At 40.5% G+C, this 27,598-nt stretch overlaps 1 protein-coding gene across 6 annotated transcripts in view; it reads left to right on the forward strand.

Annotated features, from left to right (window-relative positions):
- Positions 1-27,598, forward strand: part of FLT1 (fms related receptor tyrosine kinase 1) — a 109,373-nt gene that overhangs the window by 26,254 nt on the left and 55,521 nt on the right. For all 6 annotated transcript variants that reach the window (XM_069012687.1, XM_069012703.1, XM_069012680.1 and 3 more), the window contains exons 5-11: positions 4,637-4,799; positions 4,885-5,021; positions 6,559-6,733; positions 8,645-8,762; positions 10,667-10,836; positions 11,247-11,406; positions 25,966-26,080. In XM_069012687.1, the coding sequence (XP_068868788.1) occupies positions 4,637-4,799; positions 4,885-5,021; positions 6,559-6,733; positions 8,645-8,762; positions 10,667-10,836; positions 11,247-11,406; positions 25,966-26,080 (1,038 nt within the window). The remainder of the gene's footprint in view (positions 1-4,636; positions 4,800-4,884; positions 5,022-6,558; positions 6,734-8,644; positions 8,763-10,666; positions 10,837-11,246; positions 11,407-25,965; positions 26,081-27,598) is intronic.

The raw sequence follows: 27,598 nt of genomic DNA on the forward strand, positions 1-27,598 counted from the left end.
TTTTACACCAGCCACAGATTTTACCAATTTCATCGAGTGCTGCTTTGCTAATATAGATACTGATTTTTCTGCTTGGTTTTTACCTGTTAAATCCCATGAAAAAGAACAAAATGCAAAGAAAAGAAAGTGATCTGACCCAGGATGTTGCCCTATGAGTGTAAGTACACACCCACACAAACACACACATGGTTCTCCTGCAAGAAGATGCACAGGATTGTGTGGCAATAGAATCAAAAGCAAGTGAGACTTAGCATTCCATAGAAGGGGTGTTGTAAAGTGGGAATTTATTTGGATACTGTAATGTTGCATCTGAAATCACAGCATATTAGGTTTCTACCTGAGAAAACTCCTGTCAAGTTTCTCTAATTAAGCAACATTTAAAAAAAATCTCCTTATTTGGAGAAGATTGAGACATAGCTACTCTCTTTTATTCATGTCAACTTGCCTTTAGCCTGGGATTGTGGTGTAAGGCACAGCTTTCCACCATCAGAACCAGATGTAATACTCTCAAAAGGAGAAAGAGGAGGTGGAGCCAAGTCTTGAAAGAAAGGATTGGTTGCTTACATGTTTTGCATTCCAGGAAAAATAAATGTGTTCCCTAATTAATCCTAGAATTTCCTGAAGCATGTAAGTTACAATGCATTACATCATGTCTTACTTTATTTATCTTCTATGACACCCTTATATGAAGATTCCAGCAAGGTTTTACTCACACATCCATTAAGAGATGTGTTAAATGCATTCCACAGCTGCAGGCATACTACTGCTGGAGAAACAGCAAGAGCTATTTTGTGTTTTCCAGCAGTGATAAAGGAAGAAGTTGGTGTCCCCATAATGCAGTCTCTGGATCTGGAAAGACAATCCCAGCTCTAGTGTCATTAGGTTCTTCCTTCTATATTGCCAGGAAATAAAAATATGAAATATTTTAAATAATCTCTCTCTTCTGGAAGGATTCCCTACAGTTGTACGAGCACTGCCTCCAGCATTTGTTCCTTTGCAGTGCCACTTCTTAGTTTTAGTGGACCAATGTGGGAAAGGTTTATTATTCATCTTCAACACCACAAATTATTATTTTATTCAAACTGCATCTTTAGTCAAACTTTTTAAGATGCTGTGTTGTTTCCATTTTCAAGCTGAACATCTGTGCAAATTGTGGTTTATAGCATGGAAACCACATACAACAGAGGAGGGGGGTCTTCCAAAATAAAGAAGCTAATAAAACATGGACTGGGAAATGGGAATGAAGCTTTTAATTCCTCATTCAAGCTCAGCCTTCAGATCCTGCTGTAACCTTTATAGACAGCAGCTGATGGGCTTTTCTCTTCCTTACCATATGAAGAATTGTGAAATCAATGATTAATAGATATTCAGAGCCTCTGAAACCATCATTCCTATCAACATGATTCTAGCAGCCTCATTCAGGATCCTTAAAATAAAACAGGTTTTTTCACGTAAGGTGTGCACTTCTCTTCTCTTGCCTCTTCATTTGCTCTTATCTTGCCAAATGGAGAAATATCACCTTTTGGTACAATAATTTAATCCATCTGTTTGCTATCCTTTTGGATTCTCTATCATAAAAACAATGATATTCATGGGAATAGAAGTAAATAAGCTCCAGTATAAGGAATAAAACCTGGAAAAAAACCCAAGGAATGCCACAAATCACATATCTGGACAATCTGAATTCTTAATAATGACACCTCATCCTTCCCAAGTTGGTGGAAAGGGAAACATGAAAGAAAAGACAAGAATTCAAAACTCCAATACATATTTTTAATAACCTTTTAGTTGTCTCTTTCCAATACAATCTGCCTTTGGAGATGTGGAGAACTACAGCTTGACTATAACTCTTGATCATATGTACATATGCAGTATGTGGCAGTACTGTGTTAGTGCCACCAGGTACCAAAACTTTCAGCAAAGATCGAGCAAAGAAGGCAGCACAGCCTATACCAAAAAAAGTTTCATTTGAAACAAAGTACAAAGAAGGTAAAAGGCCAAGAATGCACTGGGAGCCACAGTGATATTGTCCACACAGATTAGCATGTAGACTGTAAATTCCATGTTTACTGCAGCTGTTGCAACAAGCTGATTCTTTGAATCACGTTGATTCCCATCTTCAGGCTATTATTGTAGCTGAATTTATCCTCTGCTGCTTCAGTAGAAGTCTCACTGTTCCAGCATGATGTTTCTTCATAGGTTTTCTACTTCTCTCTGTGATGACCAAATGGCCAAGACTTTGAGTTAAACTGGTTGTGCTCTGCATAGGGGTGGGACCAGATGACCTCTGGAGGTCCCTTCCAACCTAAATTATTGTGTGATTCTGGGATCTTCTGTCCTGTACCATCCGTGCAGTGATCAGCATGGTGATGAGATCATGTTTCTAGTTGGTGGCCTAAAAGCTGGTTCAGGGCAGAGCAAAACAACTGTGGTTCTCTGAGAGTGGGAAACAGGTCATCTGAACTAGTGGGGTTGGCAGAGAACAGCATGGAGAAGAGCTGGGTAAGAAACTGAAGCAGGCAGGAAGGGAGGCTAGAGCTGTGAAGGGCTGTAGGGTGAGCGCCCAGCCACCACCCATGTTCTCATCTAAGACAAAGTCCTGGTATTTCCAGCCTCTAAAAGGGACTTGTTGCAGTATCTTGGGGTTTTCCCCTTGAGATTTTGTCAGAGACCGGCTGTGTCACAGGGGTCTTTTGCTAGTCAGAGACCTCAGTTTTCCAAAGTTTTCCATAGAATAACTTAGTGTTGCATTATGCTTTCATGGGTGACTGTGTGTAACTTCTTAGTCTCAGAGCTGCAAAAATATTTTTAAAAAAATATGTAGCTCTAGTGGTTTTGAGAGGTGTCAGATGAGTAAACTGTACAGGTAAAGATCTGCCTCCAGGGCAAGTAAGCCTGCTAGATACCCAGACAACTCACAAAATTACATGTTGCAAAACAGGACTCTTCTGGGTGTTTTGGTTACTTTTCTATTCCTGGAGTAAGGCTAATACAAAGTCAGTAATCCATCAATTAAGTAATGAATGTGCAGTGAATGCATTCACTGGGAAATACAAGTCTAGGAAGGCTCTGACGCTCTGGCTTTGCTTTCTCCATGAAAGCCTATACAGAAATAAGCTCAGAAATTGTTTGATTTCCACCAAAGCAGCAAGAGGATAAATCAAATTGAAACTCTTGAAAACATAACTATGAACTAGTTAAACCAAAGTTGAAAATTTGTTTTGTTTAGAACAGGAATGGCAGCAGAGCTTGTAGGGACCAAGATGTTGTTGAATGGTAGCCAGCAGGCTGTAATGTAATGGGCTTTACTTGTGTGTGTGCGCTACACACACTTCCCAGTGATTTGCATGCTTATTATAGCATCTTATCAGCTGTTGTAAAGATAAAGAATTCTACCACGTCATTTTGTGCTCTGTATTTATTGTTCTCTGTATTCATTTGATTCACCGTGCACTCAGTTATTTTGGAGGAAATGGGATGAGATGCGTGAATGTGAACTCAAGGGTGGCTTTCTGCATAGGCAGGCAGCATCAATGATGCCATATTTTAGAGGGAAACTGTACCATGCTGGAAGGAGAGACATTCATGCTTCCCCCAGCCTCTGACAACCACCCATGATGGCTTTGCTTGTAGGAAAGAAAGGGCTGTCCAACACATAAGTCCCCTGCTCAAATAAAGGGGAAGAAAGAGTTGAAGGGACACAGTGAGACTGGTGCACAGTGGGAAGTGATGCGCTGCGAGGTGTTCAGTTGATCCAGGGATCTTTCCTTGGGACCGTAATTCATTTGAACTCTGCTCTGTGCCATCTTTAAAAATATATTCTTTTTACCATAAAACCAGGTCCTACCAAAGTAGAGTCACAACCAGGCTTTGTACTCCTGGCTGATCTCTGTGCTCTCCAGATGGTGGCATTTATTCCATCAATAAAGTGTAACAAAATAGCATGATCCGAAACAAGAGATTTTGTCTGAGCTTCAATGGCTGTGTCAAGCTTTACTTTTTCAGGGTTTTCTTGATACCTTATTAAAATGGGGCTTAAAGTGCCAAGGATCATAATGTAAAAGATAACATGTACTGCTGACAAAGTAAACACTTAATCCCACATGGCAATATTTTTTTTTGCTTGTTTTTTAAGTCTTTTAGGTAACATAAATATGACATGCATGGAATTGAATCCTGGCAGGAATTTGTTAAAGCCACAAAATGACAGCAAATTAAGTCAATTTGTCATGTCCATTGAAAAATATGTGTTTGTTTCTCCATGGCAAAACCAGGCTACTTAATTGCAAAGGTTCAGAGAGATGAGCACTTTAGATGCCAACCAGGAGCCAACAGAATAGCAGCCCAAGTGTTGAAGCTAATGATAGTGTCAATCTATTGTGTCATAAATTACATCCTGTTATAAATAATGAAATCTTGGAAACAAATGCAACATCCACATTCTTCACCCACGTTTTTCCTCTATTTTGTGATGAAAATGCAACTTGAAAAACCCACATCATTAAATGTCATCCTTTTCATGTTGATTGGCATTTTCTGGGTGCTTTTTTCCCCCATCCCTTTTTACTAGGCTACTTTGATTAAAGAGTAGACATGAGGATGAGCTGTTTTTATGATGCATCTTTGGCACTTCCAGATCCCACGAGAAACCCTAATTCCTGATGGCAAGACAATAATCTGGGACAGCATGCAAGGCTTCAGAATACCTAAGGCAACTTACAAATTCATTGGGCTCCTGAGCTGTGAGACAACCGTCGGTGGGCACACGTACAGCACAAAGTACCTAACGCATAGAGAAAGTAGGTGACATTCTCCACTCCCTGTGTCTCAAAGCACTCTGCCCTGCTGGCATTACTAATTCTTCTCCCTCTTTGTCACATGCAGCCAACACCATTTTTGATGTTCAGTTAAGCACCCCGCGTCTTGTCAAGCTGCTGAAGGGAGACAGCCTAGCAATTAACTGCACTGTCACTGCAGCCTGGAACACCAGAGTGCAGATGACATGGACTTACCCTGGAGAGGTGAGTGCTGTGGTTGGAAAGGAGAAACCAGAGGTTTCCCACAGATCATGCTGCATCCAGCATTCTGGGAGGAATTCTGCTTCGGAATGCTTGCCGTTTTTTGCATTCCATCATTTTGACCCTTGCTGACATGTCTCTTGATGTTTCTTTTTTTCCTTTCTGATGCTTAATTTCATAAGTAAACTTGTTTACACAATGTGCTCTGGTTGTATTGCATAATCACGAGCGAATGCTAGAATTGTTTCATCTCTGGGAGCTTCTTTTCGACCTGGTGAAACGAGAGAAATTTATCACCCCATCCCAGGCAGGGGCTCTCTCTTGTGACAAAAAAGTTTTCAGTGAGGCTGTCTTTTCAACACATTCATTTCAAAGACTGGCAGACAGTCGGGCACCCAATTTGAGCATGTTTAGAAAAGATATTTTGATTTAGCCAGCCAAAATCTCATTTTTTAAGTGTCACACGAACAATCCTCTTGTTTTGACAACTACAGGAATGATCTTGAATGTGCTTCTCCACCCCCCACATTGGGAGCATCCTCATAAATATTTGTCACTTACAGAATAACTGCCAGGGAGTCCGTGTAAAACTGATAAGAAATTTGACATTAGCTTAAGGTTTACAACTCCCATTCCTTTCATGTCAGTTTGATTTATGCTGGTGATTCAAGTCAAGATCATTTATTTTGTCACTCATTGTATCTAATCACAGGCTGAAATTATGATTGCATTATATAGGGAAGATTAATGCAATTGTTTATTGCTTACTGTGGCCATTTTCCCTGGCATTTTTTCACCTCAGAGATAAACAACTTAGCAACAAGAAATGCTCCAAATATATTATATTGCTCATTGCTGCCCTACCAAGCCCTATCTGGGCACCACACTTGTGAAATTGTGCTTTGTTTTTATTTAGATGGTAACTGAAAGGTGCTCAGTGTTTGTAAGACATCAACAATGTCCTGGGTTAAATAAACTTTGAGGCCAAATGCTGAGGGGGAGTTGCAGGAAATAACTCCTCAGAGTCTCATTATCTTCAGTTCCACCCTGCTATTCCCTTGCCAAATCTAGTCCCTTTTCTGTCTGTAGCGTTTCCAGAATTCTCCCCTCCTTGCATTAATGTCCTTTTCTTCTATGTGTCTGCTTCCTATGGCACGGAATCCAGGCACCAAACTATGTGCTGCTCTTCATATCATGGCTTCAGAGATTTTTAGGAGCAGTGCTGGACAATTGCCATGGGGAGCCAGACATGTTGATATGACAGGCTGTGCAAAAGGGAGGATCTTCCTCTGGAAAGTACTAGTTTGGATGCTATGACAACTTGGGTGAAGACAGGGATGAATTGCCCTATAATGTTGCTTGCATTTTTTATTGTTGACCCTCTGGAAATGTTAAGCATCTTTTGTGTGTCTGTGCTGTAAAAAGGCATCTGGGATTTTTTTATTAAGTTATGGTGGTGGTATAGCAAAATAAAAATCTTAATAATCATGACAATTGGTTTGATTAAGCTCTTTCTTGTTAATTTCTTTTGCTTTTCTAGACAAGGAGAAGAGGTTCTGTAACACAGCGTATTGACCAGAAGAATGCAGAGGCCAACATCTTTTACAGCATCCTCGTTGTCGACAGAGTGCGGGATGTTGATAAAGGCCAGTACACCTGCCACGTGAAGAGCGGGCCATCGATCAAGGCTGTCAACACAACAGTCATTGTTTATGGTAAGAGGCGGTGCAGATTTGTAGAATACTCAATGCTCTTGTACCAAGGTCAGTCACGTGATAGTTTTACATTGGGACACAATTTGTAGTACATTCATCATGGACAGAAAAAGGGAAACGAGGGACGGAGGCCCTCTGGGAGGGAAAACATGCACCATTTCTTCCATGGGTGTCTTGTACTGTTGGCAATAGACATGCTAATGTTCAATTTGATCGATTTTGTTTGCTAAATACTGTGATGGCACTGTCCTTAGTTCTAGCACATACAGTCAGGGAAAGTATAGTTTGGGGGGAAAAAGAAGGTACAAGCTGAATTTAAATAGAAGAGTCCCACTTCCTTTTCTATATTACTTATACATTGCTTTCTATGAAAAAATGAAGAAGAAATAAATGCCCTTGCTGTACATGGAGCTAGTAGCTGGTAGACCATTCAAAAAATGCAAATCTTTAATATGGTTTTACAGCAGGACCCTTAATCAAGTTCCCTGTGGTTTGCCTGGGCCTTCTGTGAAATCTGGAAATTTCTGATATTATTTCAAATGTATATGAATAAGGACTTTTTTGCACTGGGACTCTTTGGGAAGCAACCTTCTTTGAGACATCCTGTTACAATTAGAACTATCCAGGATCTTTGGAGCACCATTGGTATTAAAGACCAAGTGGCTGGTGGGTGTCCTCTACAACAGATGACTCATGGTTAGAGTATTGATTTGTTACATATTTTCAGTGGTATATCTTTTCTCTCTTACCTAGAAGTGTGGACTAGGCACCTGGTGTTGGTATTCTTAGAGAGCTATTCCAGACCATTTTCTCTATTTAATTTCTGGAATAAGCCACTGGGAGCATAGGATGAACCATGGTACCCACTTACTGTATCTTAAACAGATAAACTGAACCTGTCAGAAACTGAATTTTAGATTAAATTAAAGTCAGAGAAGTTGGGACTGTTGAAGTCAGCCTGTATTCACATGAGCAGCCCCATCTACAGGATGCCCATATTAGAAAGAGCCTGTGTGAATAAAGGTTTGCAGAATCAGGGCTGTATCTCTATAACTTGACTTGTGTAATTAAACTACTTATTTGTCTTGTGCATATTATTTTCAATGTATGTGGTAAGTGTGATTAAATGTTGAGCTTGTTTCATGGATATCCACCACCCTTATGTAGTCCATGATGTGAGTAAATATTGCACCACAGATACTATCAAAAGGATACTTGAACATTTTTTATACTTTGAATGTTTTATTTTGCACAAGTTGGCAGGGGAAAAGAGATATTTTCCAATGTATTGTATGAATTTTGTGTTTTATTGCCTCTGGTAAAAGCCATCACCTTGCCAGAGAGTTGGAGATATGGGGCAGAGCAACTGGAACAGAGCAAATTCCAGCAGGTTGAGATTATTCCAGTGAAGTGACAAAGATTTGTTTGTTTGATGAAACAGCTTCTTTACCAATGATAAAGAAAGTTTCTGCCTTTTCCTTTGCTATTTCTCTGAAGGTCCCTTAAATCCTCTCTGGCAGAATATTTTCTTTTGGAACATTCATTGATTCTTGGCCTGTAGGAGTAGAAAGGTCATCTGATCATCCTCAGTTTGGCCTCCCACATACCACAGACCACTTTATCTCTTGTGCCTTTTTTCCTGGCTGGAGCACAGTGTGAATTTGGCTAGAGTGTATCTTCTCTAAGCAGATTCATGCCCTGGGAACTACATCTCAGTTTCTTGTATATTTGTGGTATTCTTTTCTATTTTATAGATCTCCAGGAGGTTAGGCTCTATTCTTGCTGTTGACATGTGAGAGCATCAAAATTATTAAAGATAATTTTTGTTTGGAGTCACATTTTCTTTAGTGGAGCTACTCTTTTTGCAGGATGAAAATAAGTAATACAAAGCACTTTTTTATGTTGTTTAAGATAAAATGTTCATTAATTTGAAACGTCGAAGGAAAACTGCGCTGGAGGCTGTAGCTGGAAGAAAATCCTATCGTTTGTCAATGAAAGTGAAGGCATTTCCCTCTCCAGAGGTTATATGGTAGGACAACAGTTACTTCCACATATGCATCCTGGACCTCTTTTTATAATAGAGTTGGGGAGGTTTTTTTAAAGTTTCTCAGTTGCTTGGGGTTCTAACAATTTATGAGAACATTATCTCCATTTTGCAAGTGCATGAAAGGAGGTACAGAAAGTTTAAAGCTGAGATCCTCAAATAGGTTGGGTGTGTCTCCCCTTGAAATCAGTGGAAGCTCCACAGCTAAATATCTTGACTGAAGTGTTACATCCAGCTTCCCTCAGACCTAGATATGAAACCTGAACTTGCTTTTCAGACAGTAAGAGAGAGAAAAGAAGGCTTTCATTAAAATAAACGATTGACTTGAGTCATACAGACATGCACTGTTAGGCAAAACAATTGGAGTTGGTATTATTATGTGGTGATCTGCAGGTTGTAGATCTAATTCAGCAGAGCATTCACTGGATCATTCATTTTGTCTCATGTATCCTGTGCTAAGAAATTTTTTGAACAGTTTTTTTTTATTAATCCAAACCACTTCTATATGTAACAACGTTATCTATTCATGATCTCAAGGTTGTTTTTTTTGTTTAAATCATTTTAAACACCAGTAGCTCTGGCTCAATTCATTGCATTTTAACAAAGGATTTATGACAAGACTGATTAAGAAAACAAACCATACATGTGTGAACAGTGGGAGTTCATGTTACAGCCAGGAATTACTTTTGCTCTGAAAGTGTTGTCTTGTTATACAAAACCTTTACATTTATGGCTCCATGTGGAAAACTAAGGGGTGAGTGTGACACCAATGCCAGCCATTTATACATCATTTTCTGTTTCTCCAGTGTTGGAGCTTATTGATTACACATATAGATCTGAAACTTCTGAACTAAAAAATCTCCAAACGTTTAAAAATTTAAAAAAATTTTTTAATTTAAAATTGAGTTTGGTCAAACATTGGAACAAGTAGTCCAGAGTGGTGGTGGAGTCTCCATTCTTGGAGATACACAAAACCATGTTGAAAATGGTCTTGGGCAACCTTCTGACCTTGCTTTGTATAGGGCATTAGACTACATCACCTCCAAAGGCTTTTTTGGCTGCAGCTCTTCTTTGGTTCTGTAAAATACAGATACAGTGAAATGCCTAAACCCATAAGTCCTTTGACCAAATTTTAGTGCTCCTCTAATAACAGTAAGAGTTTTCTGTGAATACTTACTAAAAGCTGTGAATCATTTTGATCAAGTCCATCATCTTAATGAATCTCAGTTGCACCCTCCTACTAACATCATGTTAACCTTCTTGCAACTGTTAAAATATGCTTTAGACTGTACTTTAGACTTTGAATAAAAATGTTTTACTTCAGGAATCTGTGTGTGAGCAACAGTTAGTACTTTCTATGTTGATTTTCTGTTATCTTTAAAAACATTCACTTGATAGCAGGATATCTGATTCTCGAGTGCTTATCTAATCTACTTACTCTTCCTCTTCCTAAAATCACAGCTGTGCTTAGGCTACTGTAATACTTTGTCCCAGGATGTATTCTGAGGTCATAGAGAAATTGCCAGTGCAAGATGATGCAATCTTTATTTCTGTGACTGACTCTTAGCCAAAATGGTTGTCTTTTAGACTAAATGGCAGCACAACCATGGACAACTGGGATCTTCAGAGACAGAGTTGCAATTTTCAGCAACTCTCAAATACCACAGAGCCCTGTCAGATTCTTATCAATTTTAATATACAGAATAGGATTCTCTAAAGTGGTTTACAAATATCAACAATCTTATTTGAAAGGAAAGGACAAGCCTCTGGTAAACAGAATCTGACTGTGAACCCAATCCTTTCCCAAAGATTGAGGAATATGATGTAACATGGGTGGTTTAAGCAGAAATATTTTTTAGAATTTTGATTTCTGGAATTCCATGAAACAGGTTAAAAGATGGGCTACCTGCTGCTGAAAAATGTGCCCGGTACGTCGTTAAAGACTATTCGTTAGTCATCAAGGATGTTGCTGAGGAGGATGCTGGAAACTACACCATAATATTGAGCATTCCACAGTGGAACTTGTCAAAGAATCTTACAGTCACTCTTACGGTAAATGGTAAGTTTGGAACACATTCCCATGCTTCTCCTGAACATGTAAATGCTCAAATTTTTTTGAGCTGGATTGTCACCATTCTTGAACGCATCAGGTCATTGTGGGCTTTCTTACTGACTTCATGGATCCAAACCCATGCCTCACATGCAGGGTGAAAGACCCATCTTTGAACCAGAAGATAGACACTGGTTTTCATTAGAAGTGTTTCTGCCTTCCACAGCCACATACTTGTTTCTGATGACTTAAATGTGTCACTAACCACTTGTCTGACTTGACTTAGGACTGCTGTTTTCCTTTGTTCTCCTGGGGATTTTTCTTGCTACTCACACTGCAGGAATGTAGTATTTTTATAAACATGCAATATATTGGAAATAAGCTGGTTCTAATTGCTTTCCAATTTTTACCCTTTCCAGTGAAACCACAGATATATGAAAAGGCTGTGTCATCATTCCCTGATCCCAATCTGCGTTTACTAGGCAGCAAACAAGTGCTGACATGCACTGTGTATGGTATTCCTCCACCTAAAGTTACATGGATATGGTACCCCTGTAAACAAAACCACTCTAAAACACGGTAGGACAACTTCTTTACTTTTATTTAGCATGTCTTCCGTTATTATTACACTTAAATATTTATTTACAAGCATAAAGTTGGCTGTAAACATTGTTTAGTTAATAAAAATTATCTACTTTTTATCAATGTATTTTTTTAATGGGCATGTAGTCACAATGCAATTTTTTCTCCTTATTTGAAGATGGAGGGACAGAGTGGTTATTTGGTATTGCTGTTTGGGTTTATTTATGGTTCACTACTATTCATGCATGCAATATTGGTCCAGAAGCGATAATTGCTTTTTCATTTTCACGGGAGAAGACAATGTCTTGCAAAGTTCACATGCTTTCACGTGGAGGAGTTTTCCTCCATGCTTTTCTCCATGAACAGTGATTCCTATGTGTGGCTTCTTTTGAAATTAACAGAAAACATTTCAGAAACTTTTTCCATTATGAGGGTCAAATCCGCCCTGTGGTATGTTTAGTCATATATTCAGTTTAGCAAGCTAAATGGGCCCAGCATTCTACAGATGATATTTAAACAGGGTAAAGAATAAATGGCACCATGTAAGTTTACTTGATGCTGAGGTGGTGCTCAGCTAATCCTCTTTTTACATTTTAGTTTTCTTTTGAACTCTGTTTCTTATGATTAGGAGTTTGTGTTGACTCACTTATCCAAAGCTCTTCCTGCATCATGAAATCTGACACAAACTTAATGATTAACACCCAACCTCCACAATGGCATTATCCTTCAGTTGCTATTGGAGGGCTCAAACAGGCAAGGTATTTGAATCACAGCCCAATGAAGATATTTAAAAACCTAACAAGTTTAAGAGACAACATTTTCTCAGTCTCAGTTGAAGAATAATCACATTCCATAGGATGTCAATTTTTTAGCCCTTTCATAGAATTGGGATTTAGTGCCAATCCAGGCAAATATTTAAGTACATGCTTAATTGCAAGGGTACAAGACATGTCATTCAACCAAATAGGACATCTCAATTCTAAGGGTCTCAATACTAAACATCTCAAACTAAGGATACTTGTAAGTGTTTTGATATCAGTGAGAGAGTGGTCAGCACTTCCTAGAAGCCCGTGTTATTTTTCCCACTATGTCTTTGGGATTATGGCTGTGCCCTTCTCACCAAGAGGTGGCACTAGCAATCTCTCCTCTTCCTTGAATAGGTATTACCTGAAATCTTCCATTTCAAGGACAGGTGAGGGCTGCATTTCCTCTGTCTGGTATGTCACCTTACAGGGACAAGTTGCAAAATTCATTTTTTCTAATAGATGTAAGAGAAGAGAAATCACAACATCTTTTAACTAGAGAAACCTTGAGAAAGGCATGTATGAAATTTTTCAATCTTTTAGTTTCTTTCAAGGGTTTATACAAATGAATACTCTGGGTTGAAATCCAGTGCAGCACTGAAGAAAAGGCTGGGTCTTCCTTGGGAGTCAAGGTGGTGCTCATCTATTGTCAGATATCTCCTTCTGTTAGCAAGCACAGGTCTGCACTCCAGCACAGGAGAGCATGTCATCAGAAAGAGGAATTAACATCTGCACGCAGGTGTTCAATAATGTGCTGAACTGTACACTCCATTAAATGCTAATTGGGAGTGTGTTTGAGCAGGTGATCAAAGCAGAAATGTAACAATTCTATTCAGCTATTGGCTCTGTTACAGCGTTGTTTCCAGAATGGCTTCCAAATTGCCTTTATAATTGTTCTGTGATGATTCCCCTTAACCCTCTCCCCTTCCTTCTCCTTTAAGTACTCACTGAAGAAGTAGTTTGGAGAACACCATTTTTAATGCGTTGCCTAAAAGGAGTGGGATGACTCCCTCGGAATAATATGACTCTTAACTATTGCAGAAAGGCAGAAATGCCTGAGTAATTACATTTTGTCTCCTGCTCCAGGAAGGTAGCAGGGCAAGGTGTACCTCAGCAGCTGGCACACCTTGCTCAGCCTGATGTCTCTGCAGGTTCAGGTGTTCTCCCTGCAGAACTGGAAAACCCTTTAATCCCACCTATTTCATTACACTTTTCTCTTTGTGGGAGGGGAGTTTTGCCTGAACAGGATATTTAAGGTGTGTGTATTTTGTGCAGCAGATAAAAAGCTTATCTTGTTCTGCCATTACAGCATTTTTTTTGTATTTATCTGCCCAATGTTAGATTTCCAATATTAAAATATTGCTGTACTTGTGCTCAAGTAGTGCTCATTTCTGTACACAGATGTACCTTGTACTTTAAGTCAATAAACCCCCACAGGTTATCCCTCACTGTAAGGTAGTAGGGATTCTCAGGAAATTTCTCAGGAATCCCATGTCACAGGACATAGTGTGCACACTGAGTAAAAAGATGCTGTTGCTGCAAAGACCTTGCAGTGCACTGTTGGCTCCAAGACCTGTTTGCTCCAATATTTATGTATGTGCTTAACTTCACACCCTTGAGTACTGTCACTGCAAGCTGGCGACTGACACACAGTGCCTAAGTTAGATGCTTTTATTTTTGAAGGACTGTTGCCTATGGCCTCCTTTAATAGCAACCATTAGGTTGTGTGGATACTTCTTTCAATTTATTTTCCAGGCAGTATTTCAGTTACAAAAATCTAAACATACCTCAATGAATTCCATTGCTTTTAAATGCAGATATAGTTTCATGCTTTGTGATTGATACAATCAATTTGCCTAACTTCCCTCTGCTTCATTCAGGCCAGTAACAGGAGACTGGCCAAATAAAATAATTTCCATAGTTTTCTCTAAGCAAATTAAATTTTTTTTAACAAAAGTGGAAAAATTGCTCAATTAGTATGAATTTTTGAAATGTGGAAAGACCCACATCATTAAAAATTGCCTGTTCTTTATTTTCTGTTACAATTACTTTGCTTGAACCAACTCTTGCCACTAATAAACCTTTTGTTAGCTAGCTAGCTAACTAGAAAGGTAGATGGAAAGATTTTCTTCTGATGTTCACCCCAGCAAGGAAACATAGAAGAGACAGGGAAATCTGTCCGGGGCAAAAAGCAATGTTCTGGGGTTTTTTAAAGCTTATGCAGAGCTATTAAATTTTGAGATGGTAATCAAAAGACAGTAGAGACACAATGAAAAATAAAATTAAAAGTAATTAGAAAAAAAAAAATTAGTCTTTGTTAAATGATTAAGAAACTGCTTTTCCAGGGCTATCCTGCTGCAGCCAATGCTGCTGCTCTGTAACAGACACAGTCCCAGGCTGGGCAGCCCCCAGGTGTTCAGTGGATATAGAATAGGACAGCCCAGGGGGACACTGATCCTGAAGTGCCCAGCAGCCTCCTTGGCCTCTTTTCTGCCACTCTGGAGCTGTTCTTTCTGGCCTGGATTTGTCTCAGGCAGGGTTGTCAGCAGAGGTATATGGGAGCAGACAGCAGCAGGGCTTGCTGAGGATCACCAGAGCCAGGCAGGCTGGGATCCACCTAAACCAGATCAGCTCTGAGGCTGCAGAACAAGTCTCTGCATGCCAGGAACGTGCTTGATGTTAATGGTTCTTGACCTGAATCTCTTCAGTAGATTTTGTTTATCTTAAACTGACCTGGCAGAGATGGCCAAGAAAGGCATGTGGGACACTGCTATTGCTCACTGGAAGCACTGGCTTGCTCAGTACTTGTGCAGTGTTGTTTGGGGCCAGTTTCTCTGGCCAAACAACATGTCTATGTGGGCAGTTCAAGAGAGATCTTCAACCTCTGCCCAAGGTTTGACTGATTGGCCCTTCAGAAGTTGCAAACAGTAACACTGAAATTTTACCGTGAGTGTTTTAACTCTCCCATCATTCTGATGCCTCACTCTTTCCTTGAGCTTTGTTTAGCCTCAAACTGAATGCTTCATTATTATTTTACAACCCTGGCATCACATCAGTCATCAGTCTGTGGTTTTTTGGCTTTTGTTTTGTTTTTTTTTTTTTCCTCTCCATGTGTTTGCTTGAGGGAGAGAGAAGTATAACAGTATTATGGAGTTGCTCACAAAAACAAAGTAGTTGGGGAAACTGGTACATGATTCTCTGCTCTCCTGACTGCAGTGTCAAGATACGAACTCTACTTGGTGGTAAAACCACCTAATGGTGGGATTGGAGATGAAGGGCTGAATACATGAAGTATCTGGGAGGAAAAAAAAATAGAGGTTTTCCTTGAAACTTCTGCAGAGATATAGAAAGACTGAAACTATCATGACAGTGCATGGGCAGACTCCCAGCAGCTTCAGTGAAAGATGAGGCAGGCCATGTGTGCATAGCAGTCTAATTGCATTTCTGCATTGTTTATGTCAGGGTATTAATAAGGGATTGAAAGGCAGAATCATTAGGATGTGCTTGGATAGATGATCAGGGGAAACCAGATTTGGAACATCAGCGAGGTATGTAAAATGAACAAGTAAAGAACAAATGTTAATTGTACTTAATTAGGAATGTACTGAACCACCCAAATTTAATTGTTGGATGTCTGCAAATGTTGATGCCCATTAGTTTGTCCACAGCGACTGGTTTTGTTCCCCGTGCCACCTTCTATTTTGAGGAAGGGAAAGTCTGAGTCTTTGGAGTTGGTATAAGTAGGTCAGATGCCATTAACAAACAGGTAGTTCTAAAATTCTAGTTGTTTAATTTGGCAGGTGGCTGCATCCTCAGCTCTACATTCACACTGGCTGAGGGTCTGGCTGGTGGCCTTTGTGCCTTCCACCCTGTGCTACAAGAAAATCTTACAGCAATCTAGTAATGTAAAGGTACTTATGGGTACACCAAGAATCATACTAGCTATTCCCTTATTTTGGTGTAGTAGGGGAAATAAATTAGTGTAAATAAAAGTCACACACTGTGTTTTTTTACATAACCTTAAAAAAATGCACTGGAACTGTCGTGAGTGTACATTGCAGAAGCATGGACTTCCAGGGAATTTGAAGCCAAAGGGAAGAGAGGAGTGAAACAGCATCTGATCTGCTTCAGCCTGAATAAGCAGTATGCTCAAGTATCTCATTCTGCACTTTCGCTGGGAGCCAAAAGCCAATGCTTGCTTGTGAACACATTCTTTCCTCTGAGTAGAGCTGTATCCTTGTTTTCAGTCATTATTATGGTATTTAAAAATATTTTTTTAATATTTTGATTGCAAAATGCTGTTTGAATCAGATCTGGCACATACATACGTGCTTGACAAATACATGCTTTACAGCAAGTACAGTTTACTCCTGTCTGTCCTCAGGGTTACACACTGATGAATTTATTCAGCAAGTATAAATTACTTCATTATCAGTCTTAGTTGAATCAGAACCTTAAGATTTCAAGTTTCAACATTGCTAGTTTCCAAATCACTTTAAATCAAATTTTAAAAGAAATTAAAAGAAGAAGCATTGTATTTTTTAATTTGTCATTGATCAATCTTCAAACATTAGAACTACAGCAAGATCCAGATGGTCAGGGATGCTCTGCTTAGTATCACGCTTTTAGTCTCACTTGCCTGTGTTGGGGTTTTTTTCACTTGCTCTTCCTTTTATTTTTTCCCAGTTTCTTTCTTTTCTTCTTGTGTTGTTCACAGGGTGGTCTCTTGGCTTTTCTATGTGCTGTCTGACACCTAGCCTTAAGAAAAAACATGTAAGGGTCACGTAGGTGGTGGGATGTTTCTGCTTGATCTTTTACTCCGTGTGGCCCAGCCCATAGGAAATAAAGTGTGTGACAGGCTGTACGTGGGGACTGCACGACGTGAGCGAGGCCCCGCACGCTGGCAGTGTCCGAGCCAGTGGGGCGTCCCAGCCCGTAGCCAGAAGCCTGCTCCTGCACTAGCAGGGGCTCCTGGCCAAAGGAAGGCACCAGATCAAACTCTGTGTGTGCTTAGGAGTGATTATGAATGGAGTACTGTTACTGGATTGAGTACACCTTTTACAAAAATATACAAACTGTAGTTAGCATCCTCTTTCCTTTTATGTGTATGCCTTTCAAAAAGCCTTTGCAGAAGACTTTGAACAGACATGTGAGGTAGGATCGTGCTCAGAAAAAATATTCAGTTAAAAAATAGAAAACAGAGGTTAAGAGGGAACAACCAGTTCTTGCAGCTTAGGGAGGTGATCAGTGAAGTTTTTCAGGAGCTGCTGCTGGGGTCTGTACTTGTCAACATGTTCAGGAATAACCTGGAAAAGGTGGTAAGGAGGTGACAGAGATTGCTGATGATGCCAAGTTATTCAGATTTGTAAGGATGAGGAGCTGATGGCAAAGAAATGCAGAACTCTATGAATCTGGGTATCTGTGTGAAAAGGTGGCAGGTGAAATTCACTGAAGATAAATGTACATGATGTACATAGGAAAAAAACAATCTTTCTTTCCTATGTAAAATGCATGTTAAAAAGCTGTTGGCTGATCACTACTACTACAAAGAGAGATCTGAGTGTTGTGATAGATAGGTTTTTGAAAGTGAACACCACCATCATGAGCAGGTCAACAAGAAAATCAAGTGTTAGGAATTACCAGGAAAGAAATAAAGACCACAATACAGAACTCCATGGTAACTCCACAAATCCATAAATTACTGACATCTTTTATATTATGAGCATTTCTGATCCTTTCATTTCAAAGGATGCAGCCAAACTGGGAGGTACACCAGGAATAGCATCAAAACAGATCAAAGGAATATCAGGGAATGATAGGAATGTGTGAAAGATGAGTGAAGAGCAAGGTCAAGACTCTTGCAGACTGAAAAAGAGGTGACTTGGGAGCTACAGGATAGAGACCTACAGACTTGTGAAGGACTCAGGTCTGAGGATCAGTTGTGTATGTCTTTTCGAGTTCAACAGGTAGAGGCCATTAGATGAAGACAGGAGGAGCAGAATTTGGAACAAAAAAGGATGTAGCAGTGGGTAGCATATCTGTGAATCTCCTTGCCAGAGGATTTTGGGGGTTTGAAAACTTTCCACAGTCTTGGAAGAGAAGTGTAGAAACAGTCTATACTGCGGGAAGTTCCTGAGCTGATAATAATTGGTGACTGGGGGAGTATTAGGAGGAAATATCTGAAGTTAGTCCCACTCTTACTCATCCCCAACCATCTGCATATGGTCATTGTTGGGACAGGATATGGGGTAGATGGATCCTTGGTCTTACATCCATGTCTGTCAGTATTTTCTCTTCCTGTTTTCCCTCTAATTAACTCCCCTCTCTCCTTAAAAATGTTTCCCTCCATTCTTTCTCATCCCTTCCTTGTTTTCTGCCTGCACTTCAGTCCCTCACTCCAGTCAGCCCAGAGTTTCTCCCAGACCCCTACTTGAAGAGAAGTTAAAAACAAATCATCTTAAAAAACACAACCTAAGTGGATCAACAGCTCCTCCGTCTCCTTTGCTTATCACTGGAAAATGGAAAGGGTGAGAGTTGTGCTTCCAGCTTGTCAGCAAGATGGGCAGTATGAAGGACTATGCAAATAGGCTACTAAAGAGTTACTCCTTTCTAGAACCAAGAGGATCCAGTTAGGACAGCAAAGGAAAGAAAGGGAATTTTGGCATTATGAGAAGAAAGGTGTTGTGGATGCACGAATCTTGGAATATTATAGATGTAAGGTTGTGTCTAGAGGTTGACTGAGCTATTAGAAGTGACTTGTGCAAGGAAAATAACTTACACTAAAAGGATCTGAACAGTATTTTGGACTTTATTTATAGGGAACATAAATTGGAAATAAAAGAATTGAGTGCAGGGGTGGACATTGTATGTTAGAGGTTTTGTGGACTTTCCCTTTAGGATTCTGCCTGTTCAACCAAATCGCAGGACATTCTTACTTGCAGTACTACGGACTCTCGAGATCAAACACTTTTTTCCCCTGAAAGAAATTCTAGGTGCTTGTGGAAATGTGATGTGATAATTCTGTAGTTCCAACCAACATCCTGCTTCTCTGTGCAGGACATGATTTTTGCTTTTGCACAGAGAAAGTGGAGGCTGACTCACAGTGACTTCATGGGAGATGAGAGTGATTACAGTTTAGTAAAGGAGGGAGTAGAGGTGTACAACAAGGAAGGTAGGTTTGGCACAAATATGATAGTATTCTGTGTCCATGAAGAATGTTAAGCAGTGTGAAGCAGAAAATTGAGGGTCAAGAAGAAAATATAGTTTTCTGATAAGACAAGGTGAGAAAATTTCAGATAACCTCAGCATGCGTAGGCACCTGAAAAAGACTTCCAAATGCTGTTATGTTCCCTAGTGGCCAGAGGTCTCAAGTACTGGCAAAGAAGTTGGAAGCAAAATGGTTTTTTTGGTGACCCTCAGCCTCATTTGCATTTTTTGTTGTGAGTAACTGTTGTTTCAGGGTGCCCAGGTGTCCAGTTATAGAAGTGATTTTTTCCTGTGGAAATCTGAGTGTGGGCTGATGAAATACGTAAAGTAGGGGTAGGTAACATTGCTGTTGATCTTACTGCTTCTTTTGAGATAGGTCAGATCAATCAGCTTTCCATGTAGCAAACTGGAATAGCTAAGGGCAAGCCATAATGTTTTTAAAGGATGAGTATGAAAGGGAAACACCATCCAATTATCTGGTTGCATATCAATAATAGCAAGAAAATCAATGTGCAGCTATCAAATGCTTCCTTTTTCAACAGAGCCATGGAAGTACACGACAAAGCTCTAAGTGCCATCTACCCTACTCTTTTCAAAGATACTCCCCAGGAGAACGAGGCTTTTGGGACATCAGGGATCTCCCCTAGAGAGTGTAGGGGAGTTTCTCTCCAAATATCTCCCTCAATGGGATATCCTACATTCTACAAAACAGAAAACAACTCAGTCCTCCCTCTGGCAACCGTGAACTGCACCACTGCCCCATCCCAGCCTAATTCATAGAGGCCACTTAGAAATCCTCCATCTGACCTGCAACTTGTCAGTGAATAATGTCTCAGCATGGTGTCCTTGATCACAAGTTGCACCCTCGCTGGAGACAGAGGAGTATTGTTGCTTCACTCTCGGAATCATGAATGTGTCTGAAGTGAGACGGGCTGGTAAGGTCCCACCTACTCTTGGTGGGCAGGTGTTGACACTGTGATGGGAAGCTGTAGGGAACAGAGACAGTAGGAGCAGAGAGGAGAAGGAGACTGGGAGGGAAGGAACCTGCACCCCTTTCACTAGGATTGCTTGTTTGGTACCCTTTGCTAAGGTCTTAAATAAATATAAATAAACAATGTAAAATATATCCAGTTCCTACCGCTTGTAGTTTTCCTCCTAGCCCCACTAACCCACATATTAGGGAAGGTTTTTGGGATGAGCTCCCAGCTGCAGTTTTGCCAGTAGTTCAACCTCTAACTGATTGGTTTTGACCTAGAGCAGGAACACCTGGACCATAGCTTCTTAGAATCATAGAATCACATGCACAGACAAAGCTGGCGGGGGGCCAGCACATGTTCTCCTTCCCCCACCCCCATAAAGCACGTTTTACAAACTGTACATGCTCCCTGCTACTATTTTTCCTCTCTGTTTCCTGCTTCAAATTGACTCAATATTCCCAAGGGCACGTGGCTACACCAGCCCTGTACTACCAATCGCATGGCACTGGATGCTGAGGCACAGAACAGGCATGCCCCAAGTCATTAATATTTTTTTGGTAACTTCCAAATAAAAATCAGTTCCTATGTATTCTTTACAATTCTAGGGGTTTCCAGAGTTCCTTTCTTAACATTATCATCGTCACCATTGCCTCTTGAAAGATGTGAGTCAGCCCAACTTGAATTTGTAGGAACATTGCCCTGACGCTGCTAGGAATTGCTGCCCTAAAAAGAGGATAGATGCTGAGAAAAGTATGGTGACTGCCATTAATCCCTCTAAAAAATGAGCACTGTTGGTGACAGGATGGTTTCCTCTCCCTCTCAACAAATACTACCCCAGTGAATGAGAGCGTGAGTGAGGCTGCCAGGGGCTTTGCCAAGAGGAATGCGTAGAGAGTTGAATGAGATATTATACAAGGTAACAATTGCAATGGCCTCTGGAATCACACAGGAGAGCTTGGGAGGGAGAAGCTGGTAAGACAAGGAGACAGAAGATGAGTATTTTCCAACTGATGTGGACTGAGGCTCTTTCACTGGCATTTGTTGTTGCGCTGCTTGAGCTGAAAACTGCAGTACTGTCTTTGGGATGGGGAAGATGTGTCTGGACAGGCTGGGTCTGGGGCTTTCAATCAGAACTGTCCTACTCAGGGTCAAACCATCCTATGAATAATGGGACAAATTGCTTACCTAAGCTCCCATGCTCTGCTGTAAGTCAGTGAGGAGCTTTTCTTCTGAGACCAATAGTTTCAAAGGCAGGACTTTAGCTTGGAGCTGGTTTGTAGTTTGATTTCAGTGAAATACATCAAGATAACAAGAAATACACTCTTACCCTGGAAAATTTTCCCTGTTGATAGTTATAAATACACCACACTATTGTGCTTGGCATGCTTCATGCTAATAGAAGCGAGGGCTCAGAAACTCATTAGGAAAGGGAGCAGGCTGTGGAGCGGAGCGAGGACAGTGTGAAGCGAAGGTTGATCACCACAGCCTTGTCCAGAATAGGCCATGGGAGTTTTCTTATCTCGCTTTGGCAGGAGGTGCTGCTAGCTTCCTGTGCGAAATCATGAGCATATGCTGCTTTCCTCTTGTTGTTTGGCTTCCTCCGCTACACAAGACGGTTCCCAGCACTGTGATTATCTTTGCATCTTCAAACATGGCACACTCTGCTTCCTCAAGGGCTTGATGTATTCTTGAGTAGCAGGCTGGCTCCCCTCCCCCCATCCACTTCTCCAGGGTCCCTGTGGGTGCCAACTCCACACATCACAGACCTTTTATAAAGCTGGACTTACTTCTGGTTGCATAAGCCACCCCCAGCCTCTGCAAATTCGTGTAAATTCCCAGAGCTCTGGGCGATGAGCAGGTCTGACAGCAGAACTCGCCCTACCACAGGCAGAGCCACTCTCACCCCTCTTTCTCCCTGTGCTGGGCTTCTCTGAAAACCTTACAGAGAATTAGTGGCTCCTGTTTTTACAAAAGAATAGCCTTTTTCTCAGGCTCTTGACACAAAGGCCGATGTGTGCCTGTGCAGGTGCACACCTGCAAATGTGCACACCAGCACGCATGCAGGCACATGGGAAAAACTACTTAGTGTGTGATAAACCTGAGAGCTCTGCTTTCACCAGCGCTCGACTAAGGCAGCAGAGTCTGATTACCTCGCTCTGAGGTTGTGTAACTTCTAGAAACTTAGGTTTGTACACACCCCCATTAGCATTGTTATGTGGGATCTCTACACGTGCAGAGTTGCACCCACAAAGTAGAAATATGAAAGGGTCTGCAGGGACACAGGTGAAAGAAGTACTTAGAAATGTGCTGGCGGATATCAGCTTGTTTATCAATCCCTGCACACACTACGTGCTTTTTCATTAACCCGGCGGTAACCCTGCTGTAAGATTTCCTGAAGATGCAAAGCACTGAGGCTCATCCCACAACAAAACACTTCAGGAATTCATGTGCTCTGGAGATATCTGGAGTAAGATTCAAGTATCTAAAATTCAGTAGTATTCCCTGGAAACACAGACAGTTCTTGCTAAAAATGCAATGCCCTTGTTATTTTACTGCGTGGGCAGTTTGAAGAAATTGGTGATTTCTTTGAAATCAGAAAAATATGTAGCTGATGTTATGTGAGGACACATGCTATGAAACATCAATCAAGTTAACTGGAAGATTATTGCCTATTTTGGTTCCAGCCAGCATAGATTTTTGTGTTTTCAGTTTTCTCTCTTTCTCTCCAAGCATCTGTGCTTAACACAAACATTTGGTTTGATGATTACATCTAAGTTCAGCAGAACCTTTTCTCTTTCTGGTACAAAATGCCAGTTGTTAGAAGGTGAGGTCACATGAAGAGGCAGGACTCTTGACTAATTTTTCCCTTCCCCATCTCTACCTGATGTTGCTGGCTTAGGCGGCGTTTTTCACATGGCACCCCTGGCAGCAGTAAGAGGTGGGATGACTTGGAGTACTAACCTGAGTAGCCAGCTCAGAATAGTGGACGCAGCTCGTGTGCTGTCCCTGAGCTATTTTAGTGTATTTGAGGTTAAAGTGAAGGGATTTGGCAGCTGATGAGAGAAAGCATCTGGTTCTGCACCCAAAGGGATGAGTCTGAGTCTTGTCCTAGACTCTGCCTGGCAGCTGTGCTGCAACTGATCTGCAAACATTTGTTGCTCCAGCAGCCAGTGGAGCTGAAGTAGTGTGTACAACAATACTCACATCTCCAGCTGTGTGCTGTTGGATGTAGTATTCTCAGTTTGATTGTGACTCCTTTTTTATTAAAACCGTGGACAACAGCTATGAAGTGTATTCGATTTTCTACTCTAATTGCATTAACATTGTAATCGCCAGTTCGGATATAGAATGGAATGTGACGTCAGTAGGGTTCACATATGTGCCTCCAGGGCCAATCAGGCACTTTACATGTGTTTTTCTTGTTATTGTGATGCTATTGTAGTTATGATGGTGGTTTGCTTTCTGGTATTAATGAGTAATCAGCACCTCATTGTGCTAAGCACCAACAAAGACAAAACACTGTCCTCATCCCTTAGACATGGCACACTAAATGTATATGGTCTTTTTAAGGAATTGTGAGGAAGAGTATAATAATAGCAACTGAGTCTGGAGGCTTCAGAGCTGTAAGAAAGGAAATTGGTGATGCTTTTCTGAGATGCACAAGGAGCTTCTGAATATGCATTATGCCTTCTCTCTGTCCTTTACCAATGTATGTTTCTCTGTAAGGACTTCTATGTTAAAGAGTACAAAATTTCAGCAATGTAACAAAGAAACATAAATGCATTCCATGGGGATAGGAAAAAAAAATTAGGAGGCACTTTTTGACACAGGTGAAGTGAGATTTTTGTACAGATTACATCCAGTCACAAAGATGTGCATTTGATACTGCCTGTGTGCCTGGCATCGTAAATTGGGTTCTGATATCTTCTATGGCATGAAAATGTTACCAAGCTTAGCCAAATTATCATGCCTTCTGCGTTTTATTCTTGTTACAGAACCAGATTTCTTAAAGCATTAAATGTGCAAAATAAATGACATCTACCTTTCTGAATAGTTGTAACCATTTTTTCTCCTCTGAATGCAACAAGTGCCCATAGTAATGCAGCTGTCTTTCATCCACCCTGGCCTCAACAATCATGTATTAGAAGTTGGATTTTAAACCAAGTATGAAAGAAGTGTAGATAGGGCTTTCCTGTCATGCTTTTGCTCCTTGTCCTCTCTCCATGCATGAATCTCCACTGCCTTCTCCTGGGGTTTTTTTGTCTTTTCTGACACACTGATCCTCTCAATGCACATTGTGAAATTTGGGCAGCCCAAGTTAGTTTCCATGTCATTATTTCTTTAAGCTGTAATATCTGCTCAGACGTTGGCCAGTTTGACGCAAAGCTGCACAATTAAAAACAAGCGTGTAAAGTTGATGTACCATTGATATTCTAAACAACACAAATTTTAAGCAAACTGCAGAGTTGGCTGAAGGGAAATGAACCTCATTCTTTTGTCAGGATTGCATCATATTCTATTTTCCAGTCACTGGGCTTTAAAGTTCATTTCTCCAAACAACTGTTATATAAACCAGAACTATTTGATTACAGATACTACAGCCATTATCTTTCAAATCCAAGAAACACAGTGTATTTGAAAGAACTTCATGCAGCTGAAGGGTTAATCTCTGCCAATGAAGCTGGAATTGAACAAGCAACAACTAAATTCTGGATGAAAAACTGAACTAGATATTCTCAAAGAAGAACAGAGTCAGGCAGCACATAAGAAGCATTCCAATGTGTTTATTTCCATGTGTACCAAATCAGACTTTAAGAAAAAAATTAGTTCTACCATGGCCACACCTGAATGTTCTGATTACAAGCCAATTTGTTGCATAAGGCAAAACCATTTTTTCTCTGGGACTTCCATTCATTAAGAAGAATTTTTTTTTCCAGTTAAATGATCATTTAAATCCCTTTGCAATTTAGGTACGTTAAGTTTAGTTTAACTTTGTTTTGTTAATTTGCAGGATTATGCTTATTTTTACCGTGTGTCTTGTAATCATTGAACCTCAATATTAATATTTTGGCATTTTGTAAACAGAACTAAAAAAAAAAATTCAGAAGTAAAAACTGGCATCATTTTTTGTTAAAACAAAAAGAACCTGCACAGAGTAAAAGAGCATCCAATGCATTATGGAATGGATCTTGGAACAAATGTAATTTGTCTTGAGTTAAAGGCTAAAAATAGTATGAACTCATGTTTTGGCAATGTCTGAAAACAGGAGCTTTGGAAATGGGATGTTGGTCTTGTACAGCCCTATATTTAGGCTCTGACTATAAATTCTGACCTCTGAGTTTGCAGTGGGTTAACTGTGAACACTGATACCAGAGAGCAAATATTCAAGGAGGGGCTGTGGAAGTGAATCTGATTATCAGGCTACAAACCTCAAGATTTAATGAAAAGTAATTATACTTGCCTGGTCATCACAGCACCTGTCTAATCACTGTTTTCAAAACAATTGCTTTGTTTTATGTGTTCAATTTCTATCACCAAATCGGTTAAATTCCAATTTTTATTGTCTTTAGGCATGGCTTTTGCTTTCATACTGAAGGATCTTTCATCCTGAAAGCTGGCAGCAACGTAGGAAACAGGATCCAGAGCATCTCTGAGCGAACGGCTGTAATAGAGGGCAAAAATAAGGTATGATTCCTAGGAGCAGATAACTTTTCTGTGTGACAGCATGTGTTGAAAAGGCACTGTAAGATGCTGTGAGAACAAGGTAACAGAGAAGAAGCCAGTATTTTGATATTGTTTGGATTTGAGGACCTGCATACATGCAAATAACTTTCATACTTGGTATTTATCTGCTGAGAGGCAGAGATGTATTTTTTTCTGGAGGCAGTCATATTAAGGTAAGTGACATACCAAGAGAGTGTATCAGCGGGATTCACTGTATCTGCTCTCTTAGTCATGGCCTGAAGTATCTTGGGGTACCTCCGGAGCACAGGGGCAGGGTTCCAGGCCATCTTTGTTTCATTTTGTGCAATTGCACAATTTCATGTTGTTTTTTCTATGAGAATTAAACTATTTACTCTCATTAGTGAGTTTATTCACAGATGTGGTCCTAGATGATTAGATGGCCAAGTCTTTTTTGGAATAAATTCTGAAGAGCCAAGAGAATCCAGATTACAGAAGCAAAGTTTAAGAGAGATCTCAGTCAGAGACAGCAAGATGGGATTTATCCCAGCAGTGTTAATCATCGAAATTTTAGGTGTTAGTCTAAGTCAAGCATCCCATGGGGAGATGCAGATAATTCCAAAGGGCATGTGGACCTGTAGTCTATTGGTGTGGAAAGTGGAAGAGGAAGCCATTGAGATTACCTTGCCAAGGGCTAAGGAGGGTTGTCCATCAGTTAAAGCCTTCAAATCAAGGATACCCTAGGTCAACTGCACTTCCCTGGGATAGACATGAGACTGATTTGGTGTGGTTGGGTGGTCTGTGCTTCTGAGCAGCTCAGGTGAAGATGTACAATGCTATGACACTGTCACAGAGTCTGTTCTCACAGGTTAGTTTGGTTTGTGGCAATAATACCTAAAGAGATTATAAATTTTAAAGCCTATCTTACTCTAGGCCTTTCATTTTTAGTGACACTAAAATGCTTTTTGTAATTCTAAGGGCACTGGGGTTATAGGTCTCTTTTCCTTGATGGCTTTTCAGTTTCCTGCATATGAAAATGGGTATAAACTGTAGTTACTCTCATGTCAAGGCCCTTTCACACACCGCAGAATAAACAGGGTTTTACGTGCAGCCAAGAATCAGATCTGGGACTGCATTTTCTCCTGCTGTTATGTTATTTAGAAAATATCACAGGTGTTCATGGCACCATTCCAGCACATGGGAACAGCCTGGATCCCAGTGAGACATTTGCCCTATTTAGCTGTCCAGCTCTACGTGCTTAAAGATCAAGACGAAGATGGGAGCAAACAGTTTCCTAGGGTGCACTATCATAGGAAAGCACACGAAAAGTGAAACATAAGGAGGGATTTGAAGGAGGAAAGGGAAATCATTTCAGGCACAGGAAGACACAGTCTACTCCAAAGGGGGAATGATGAACAAGATGCTAAGAATCAGTTATTTTCCAGCAGTCATATAGCTGTGCTGTGGGTGCAGTCCTACCTGCTCACAGGGTGCAGAAGGAGCTGTCTAATGACCAGATCT

Source organism: Aphelocoma coerulescens, chromosome 1, assembly GCF_041296385.1.
Source record: "Aphelocoma coerulescens isolate FSJ_1873_10779 chromosome 1, UR_Acoe_1.0, whole genome shotgun sequence".
Taxonomy (NCBI): domain Eukaryota; kingdom Metazoa; phylum Chordata; class Aves; order Passeriformes; family Corvidae; genus Aphelocoma; species Aphelocoma coerulescens.